This window comes from Lethenteron reissneri, chromosome 20, assembly GCF_015708825.2.
Source record: "Lethenteron reissneri isolate LAM-NWPU_2019-01 chromosome 20, ASM1570882v1, whole genome shotgun sequence".
In the NCBI taxonomy this organism is placed as follows: Eukaryota; Metazoa; Chordata; class Hyperoartia; order Petromyzontiformes; family Petromyzontidae; genus Lethenteron; species Lethenteron reissneri.
Genome location: NC_083798.1, coordinates 1,993,759 through 2,002,140, shown reverse-complemented (window position 1 = coordinate 2,002,140; position 8,382 = coordinate 1,993,759). Strand labels below are relative to the sequence as shown.

The window sequence follows — 8,382 nt, the reverse complement described above, 5'->3', positions numbered from 1 at the left end:
ATGAAATACAGGAAGTTAACAAAGAAGGCTGCCGGTTTGGACTCAAGATTAAAGTTGTCGGGAAGCCACAGAAACACACACAGCAAAACAACAGAGACAGCCACGGTTGTTGTTTTATGTAGATCGACAAGCGAGACCAGGATGAAGTGCCTTTGGGGAACTGAATACGGCCATGGGAATCTGCAAAGCAATGAGCTTAAAAAAGAAAGCTGTCAATATCAATTGGTGCACATTACATTACCTGCTATAGTGACACATGCGTCAAAAACATGGACAGTGAGAGACAGGTAATGGAACACATGGATCTGACATAAAAAAATAACATAATTTCGTGGCATCGTATTGACTGTTCGGGAAAGTATGCTGGGGCAGGTTGATGGCCAAGAGACGAGACTGGTGACAGAATGGCAGCCAAAGGATGAAACATATTGAAGAATGAAATAGCGCCTTGGTAGGACTGCCTGGAATGGTGATGCTGTGGGGATGCCTTCATCCAGCAGTGGATTAAACATGGCTGATGATGATTAATGTTTGCATTGCTTTCACACAATGGTGGTCATGAAACATGGAAAAGATTAATTACATACCTTAGTGTTTGTTTGTTTGTTTCATTTGGCCGTGTGGCCAGTTGTCCGGCTATTTTACACGGGAGATCCGTGGTGCGTGATCACAGCAACAACGAAATAAGGGAAATGAATAAGTACAGCGATATACTTCGGTAATGATATGGTTTGAAAGTAGTGCAGTCCTCTACAAAGCAATCGCTTAAAATAATTGCCATTAGCTAAGGATGCGTGCACATATACCGTAAATGGAGAATTCAGCAGCAGAACATTAATAGCAGCGGTGTACACACATCTCCTGGCAGATTACCAGATGCCACACTGGCGGTGACATTAAAAACACATTCATCTCTCGATTTAAAGCTTTCGTGACTGCAGGGATTCATCTTCTTGGTTCTTTCGGTAAAGTCACGTAGAAGGGAAGTAATACAATAATAAAAATAAAACATAACAAAATAATTCTCACGACGTTTCGGCCACAACGCAAGCAGCCGTCTTCAGGTGGAAAACAGGTCTGACTGCCTTCTCGACAGACCTGTTTTCCACCTGAAGACGGCTGCTTGCGTTGTGGCCGAAACGTCGTGAGAATTATTTAATGTTTTATTTTTATTATTTTATTACTTCCCTTCTACGTGAATAAAATAATTATATTATTATATTATTTTATAATGTTTTATTTTTATTATTTTATTATTTCCCTTCTACGTGAATAAAATAATTATATTATTATATTATTGTATAATGTTTTATTTTTATTATTTTATTATTTCCCTTCTACGCGACTTTACCGAAAGAACCAAGAAGACATTCATCTCATCGTGCTGCATGTTACGCCGCGATGACACGTGCGTCGAACTTCCCCAGCAGCCCGACACCAGCGCCCAGCACTTGGCGAGACGCGGCAGGGAGAGGGCGAGTGTTGGAGGTGAACGACGCGGCTTGACATTCGTCCGCAGTGCTGCCAGGAGCGATCACAGAAGAGTTGGCGAAGCCACATTCATAGCCGTGTTCCAGACTCAGTCGCGCATTGCCGTCAAAGTCAAGTGCGTGGTATATGCGCACTTTTTGTATTTTAAGTCGGATCTTGATATTCTATGTTGAGCACATTGAGGAATGGTGTTTTGGCTCTTGGTATTTTGATATGTTTTAATTACTGTTGAATTAGTGTATGCTGCATACGTGATGTAGTTTACTTATATTCAACAGCACACATATTCTTGGTTCTTTCGGTAAAGTCACGTAGAAGGGAAATAATAAAATAATAAAAATTTAATTCTCACGACGTTTCGATTGCAACACAAGCAATCATCATCAGGTGTGAAAACCATAGCAAGAACATTTGAAACAAGTGGCGTTTTTTTCTTAACGTTAGCACACACATGTTGATGATTGTGAATGTTTAAAAAGAAATAGAGGGATGTAACCTAAACAAGTTTTAGTTTGTTTCACGAGGATTATTCTTTTATAATACAGAATCATACGTGGGCTAAAAAGCCCACGAAATACTAAAAATGATTGATTCATATTTTTTTGTGACTGCATATCCCTTGAAATTTCACATTTCCTCTTGCGTATTGATAAATATGCTTTGTAAAATGAATGCTATATCTCAGTGTCTTCTTGTTCCGTCTAAAATATTCAGCGAGGGTTACTTTACCCTCAGAGATGTTGACCACATTACCATTACAATTTAAAATAAGTTGTGAGAGCTCCTAAACACTTGCGAAAAATAGTTTGATCTCAAGAATAACATCAAGTGTGTTATTTCAAAGAGTTATCAAATGTCTCCAATAAGCACACGGATAACGTTTTGGAAAAAATGCACTATTCGTAGAAACTTTACAAGCACGCATCTCGCCACGCTTCTTGGCAAAGATTTTCATTCATGACACTGTTTCTGAACCATACCGGTAATAATAATGATAAAATACAACTTGTAAAACGCACACAATTTCACAGACATAAATGGCCGTAACTCTTCAGGCACGGAAAAAGAATTAGAGAGCGCCTGGTTGTAACAACGCGAGCGTGAAACTGCGTCGATGCTTTGAAGACACTAAGTAGTGACCACTCGGCCATTCTGCCACCCAAAAACCTCACCATGTTTTTTTTTGTCTGGCACAGACAGTAGTGGAATCCTCAACGTTTTGCCCACGTAGGACATCCTTCAAGAGCCAAACAGATGAACAAGTGCTGCCCAGTCAGTCCACCTCATCTGAACTGAGCCTTTGATGTTCCAAAAATATTATTTGAAAGGTTTTCGGGATAAAAATAGGGCACTTGATTGTTTGGGGGTATTCCTCATGCGTATGACAGAGTACAACATTCCAAGGACCAATAACGAAATGTGTTCACATACCACCAATTTTTTTTTGCAACGATTGCTTATTAAATTATTTATTTTAAAATATACACAACATAATTGTTTATTTCTATGTATTTTACTTTCTATTACTCTCTCACAACAATGTTCCATTATTGCATTTCTTTACATTGCATTGCATTCGCCATTAACCCACAAAGCTTAATTCATTGAAAATAAAACCTGGAGTTCACATAAAGATGGCATTATTGAAAACTTGTGATAAAAAGTTACTCTTAAAACAATCCAGTATATAACTGCTTTGGCATTTAAGTACATTCAAATTCGAGTGCTTAGCTGTAAGAAATAAACGCATGTATGTTTTCCTAACAATTCCCCTGAAACAGGAGATGGGTGCTCGACCCAGGCGTTATCTGTAGATTGAATGCATTACACATTGGCTCTGTATAACAAGAATCTTTGAATGCTTGTAACAACTATCAAAGTAAACTCCCAAGGCAAAAGAAGCACTGAACCGGTGCATACGTGTACCAATTAAGTCGCGATGTTAAGCAAGGTGCATGTAATTATGCTGATGGACAAAGTGATCGTCAATTCTTCTTGCTTTACATTACATCAGATATTTCAATTGTCAAGAGAAACATTCAAATTTCTGAATCTGCATCCCAGAGCTACAAACTGTAGCTGAGACTATGTCACACATCTTGTCATTAGGCTCGCAGTATAATTTTACTTCATTAAGAAACATTTCCATAGTGATACAATTCAATGACTGAAAGCCGCTTCTACAACATATATAATTATTGTTCGACGCTAAAGAGTACTTCATTATTTGGCAAAGCAATGTAATATATCTGCAGCGTGAAGTGCTATTTTATAGCGTGTATGCATTATCTGTATATCCGTATGTACAGTGTAATCACTGGCTAGCTTATACCTTAATTGATCAATACACATTTGCAATTTAAAAAAAACCAATAAAAACAAATTTCAATACGATCTTTGAGGTAAATACAATCCACAAAAATGTTAAATTACAAATAGTGTGCATAGTTATTAACTTTCTTTCGAATTTATAGACAATATCCCAGTTGATAACATTTAAAACGTCACTGGTTTAGAAGGGGGGGGGTGTCTCGAAATGATGCCAAATGCAAGGAAATCATTCGGCTCTCAAGCACTTGGCCCGGGCCTGGGACGGCTGTGGCGTGTGCGTGGTGGCGGCGGTGGCGGTGGTGCAAGTGGTGCAAGTGGTGGTGGCGGTGGTGGTGGTGGTGCAAGTGGTGCTGGTGGTGGTGCAAGTGGTGCTGGTGGCGGTGGTGGTGGTGGTGGTGCAAGTGGTGGTGGTGGTGCAAGTGGTGCTGGTGCTGGTGGTGGTGCAAGTGGTGCTGGTGGCGGTGGTGGTGGCGGCACGGCAACGCTTCCTACACGGTCGGCACAGGCGGACGAGCGTCTGCGTTGCTGGATTCCTCCTCCATATCAATCTGCTGCCGGGCAAAGTTGATGAACACCTGCCACGTGCCAGAGAGAGAGAGAGAGCGATGAGAGGGAGCCATCATGAGCACTCGGCGAAGGGTAACAGCAGGTGGCAGATTAAGTACCTAAGAAGCCCTGTGCTGGCCAATGATTGTAGAGAACGGGGCAAAGCCAGATTGACAAATGCAGTAAATTGTGAGCACGAAATGCAGGAAATGTGAACCCCCATGCATAATTCATAATGCCCCATAACATATGTGCATGTTTTATGAACAGCCTTTAGCAGACCGCATACCGATAGAGCTAAAAGAATGGCCATTATTTGTTTGTCACAAAGGCATTTAGGCATTTGTGTCACAGTTAAATGCCTCATTAAGGGTTTTCATTAGAACAAAACTGCTCCATTGTTGGTACATCTGTTTGCAACCTGCTACGCTCCGGCTATACGATGTTGTTGTCCTGGCCTTTCTCATTCATTTTGAGTCAATGGGTTCAATCTTGTTAGGCGTGGGTATTTACGTCGCAGCCTCGAGCCTGTGTGTGTCTCTCCCATTCATTCTATGGGTGAAAGAGTAAAAGGCTATTTTCTATACTTGGGCCCTCAGGCACAATGCAGCAGCAGCAGCAGTAAAGAATTGTCTACGCTCTACTGATGAACGCTAATGAGGTGGAGACCATTAAAGATCCGTACGTGATCTGATTTGAGATGCACAAGCTGGCGGGTGTACAGGCGATGTGCAAAATTGTGTACACTTTCTGCAGGGTAAGCAAATGCTCTGTAGATGTCACGGACTGCACACGTTTTGTGTGGCTTAACGCCAGTTGCATTAATCATGTTCTTAACATTGTCTGGCAAGGTTCAACATTCATGCAGGCAATGCATTGCAAGCAAATAAGCGACTTTCAATGAGTAACTGTTTAAAGAGAAAGTCATCAAAATCAGATTTTATGACAAAGGCAGATTGAGACACGGCTTATAATTCCAGCGATTGCTGCCGTGGTGCAACGGTTCGCCGGTCCGGTTCAGAGGTCGCCGGTTCAGTTCGACCTCTCGGCGCTGCAGTTTCTCACGCAATGGGGAGAGTTTCTTCAACTCTCACCCGCCTCTGTCCACCCAGCACTAAAAGTGGGTTCACTGCAGCGAGTCAATCAGCAGGTCACGTGTGTGGTGGTGGTGGGGTAAAGTGTGGGTACTCCCACCTCTCCCAAGACGTCTGGTCACTGTGAAAGAGTAGGCCAAATACACTGCTTTTTGTGTTTATTTTGCTGTACTTCTCCTGCACCTTTGATTACCACAGTTGGCTACGTACGGTGCAAAAGAACTTCAACATACGTACATACAAATACCCCATAGAGGAGCTCTCTAGAACTCCCTTCAGAGGTGACCACACGCAGTGGCATGAGCAAGTGATTTCAAGGATGCACCTTGACCTCTAAATCTGTTGCGTCATATTACCTGGTCCAGTGTTGTCTGGCTGATGGAGTAATGCTGGATACTCAGAGATTCCTTCTCTTTCTCCAAGGCAATGAAAATTTCAGAGAGTTTTGCTGCATTGCTAGGAACTTGGAACTCCAGTTGGCTGATGTGCTGTTCCTAAAAAGTCAAATGTCACAATGCACAGCGATAAACCACATATTCAACTTAGAATAACATAGCATAATCTGCCAGATAGCACTACAAAACGGCAACTTTATAGCTTAGCTTGTGTTGCTGCTGTATGAAATCAGAAGTGAAATTTAAAGTGTGAAAATGGTTAATCTGTGGACCTTTAGAATTCACACACTCGCTAAGTAGGATTACATTCTGTTCAAGTACTCTATTCAAGCATTCTATTCCTGCCGCTTTATGCGAGTATAATTTTTTTTTTACAAAATTAATGCGGTCAAATATAATGAGATCTTGTCGATTATTTGTGTACACTACATCCCACTTTCTGCACACCAACTATGAAAGTGGTGTAAACATTTGCAATTTGGATGCATAAACCCACAATGCTGTGTGTGTACACATAGGCAGTAAAGCAGTGGGTATTATTCACTTCGCGCATCGAGAATAATGCTGTCATTGCACTCAATCAACAGAAAATATATCGATTTTGTTAATTTGATTTTGAGGTTGTAAATAACCTTACAAGTAAATGGAAAAAATATATACAATTATTACAATTGTATTTAACTTTAAGGTTGGAAGTTCAAATTCGGGTTGGGCATCAAATGTGGCCCATCTATGTTGATGGAATGAAGACCACTTATTGACAAGTTGCTTCTGGACCAGGATATACATTTAGAAATTGTAACCTTAGTGTCCACCTGGCCTTTCGGTGCCTGAAGGCACACTGTAGAATGGTAGATATCCACATCATGGTGATATCGCTTTGATGGTTTCATAAACTTAAGCTTCCTTCGCTACAAAGCAGCTTAAAGTAGATAATTACCAAATGTATCTATTAATGGCAGCATGTTTCATTGATGCCGGTTTATATATATTACACAATTTAGATTTCATAAGTTGGTAATACATTATTCAAGCACCACCTCCGAAGTGTCATCGTATAACCGTGACAAGTGTAATACACAATATGGTGAGTATTAGTATTACACATTGTGCCCAATCACATGAAACCAGTGTTGGAGATTCATATATATCAGCAGTATATACTGTATGTATGTGTATTTTTATACAGTTAAGTTCTGGAGATAAACTGATCATGAAGTGAGAATCAACCATATCAGCAGCTTTCGTCTGCCCAAGTATCCGAACAATATTTGTACTTGTATCTCGTGCATCAATGTAAGGGATGTTGCTGTGATGCAATGATTAGTTCACTGGCCACTAATTCGGTCTCCTGGCAATGGAGTTGAAAGAACGGGTAAGTTTTTGTTGTTATGAATTTATTTAGTTTTCTTTCAGCAGGTTTCTTAAATCTACCCACCTGTTGTCCACGCCCCAGTATAAATGGGTAACACCACAGTTAGTAGACCATCAGGTAGCATGCCATGGGCTCAAGTGTGGGAACTCCCCCACCTCTATCAAGACGTCTTGGCCAGTGCGGATGAGAAGGCTAGAAATAATCTCGATAAGGGGCTCTCCAGAACTTCATATAGTATAGGGCCTTTTGCCAACAGTAGTATGGGAAGGTTAGTCCATGGCCGCACCTTTATATATTTTTATAAAGGTAGAATTATTCTTAAATCTTCTCTAAAGTACATAGATTCCCTTTAAGCATATTGAACTATGAGAATAGGTTTTCCCATTTTTTTCTGGCAACAAAACAGGTGTTAAGATTTTAAAACACCAAACTGAAACCTTTTACAATACTTGTGGTCAGAATGCAAACAAAAAACATACTCTGATAATATATGCATTGTCTTTGAAACTGATTGGTCCACACCAGACAGCTTTCTTTTGAGCCTATTATCAAAAGGTGTTAGATCAGAGGATGCCACAAGGCATATTGAACTAGTTTTGTATATACACATTTTTAATCCAAGTTGTATTGTAACACTCGGCATCATTCTGGCCATATCCAGCCCTCTGCTTGATTTAATGGCTAGAGGTTTTTGCAAAGCTGGTAATGGCTTGGTGCAATGCCTCATACCTTTAAGTAGGCGCCAGGGAAGTGAGATGTGATGAACTCTGTAACTTCTGTGACTTTGGAATTACCGCTGCTCAACCGCAGCTTGATCATATGCCCATTGCCAAACCTGTTGCAGGTAAACAGACAGAAACAGACGATGCAGGTCACTGTGCCAGATAAGTGTGTACACCATGGGGAGTGGCAGCCAGCTGGTAGGCACACTCCGAGCAGTAGGAACCCAGTCACCTGGGTTCGGTTTCCAGACATGGATGGATCGTGTCACTGGAAATTAGTACATCGTGTGGTGCGTGTAACACTTTGCATTAGCAAAGCACCTCTTTGTGTGCAACGGTGTTGTATTATTTCTCATCATTAATATTTCATCATTCCTTCCTAATCCTATCCTGATAGCGTTGGCAGTGTAATTTCATGAGATTAAGAC

The 8,382-nt window shown here is 40.8% G+C and overlaps 1 protein-coding gene across 1 annotated transcript in view; it reads right to left on the bottom strand.

The window, feature by feature from the left end:
* Positions 1-1,460: 1,460 nt before the first annotated feature.
* The window catches only part of LOC133344582 (glucosylceramide transporter ABCA12-like), a 53,993-nt gene continuing 47,071 nt past the window's right edge, over positions 1,461-8,382 (bottom strand). The window contains 3 exon segments of the mRNA XM_061554579.1: positions 1,461-4,397; positions 5,819-5,956; positions 7,962-8,067. Of these exon segments, the coding sequence (XP_061410563.1) occupies positions 4,311-4,397; positions 5,819-5,956; positions 7,962-8,067 (331 nt within the window). The 3' untranslated portion in view covers positions 1,461-4,310.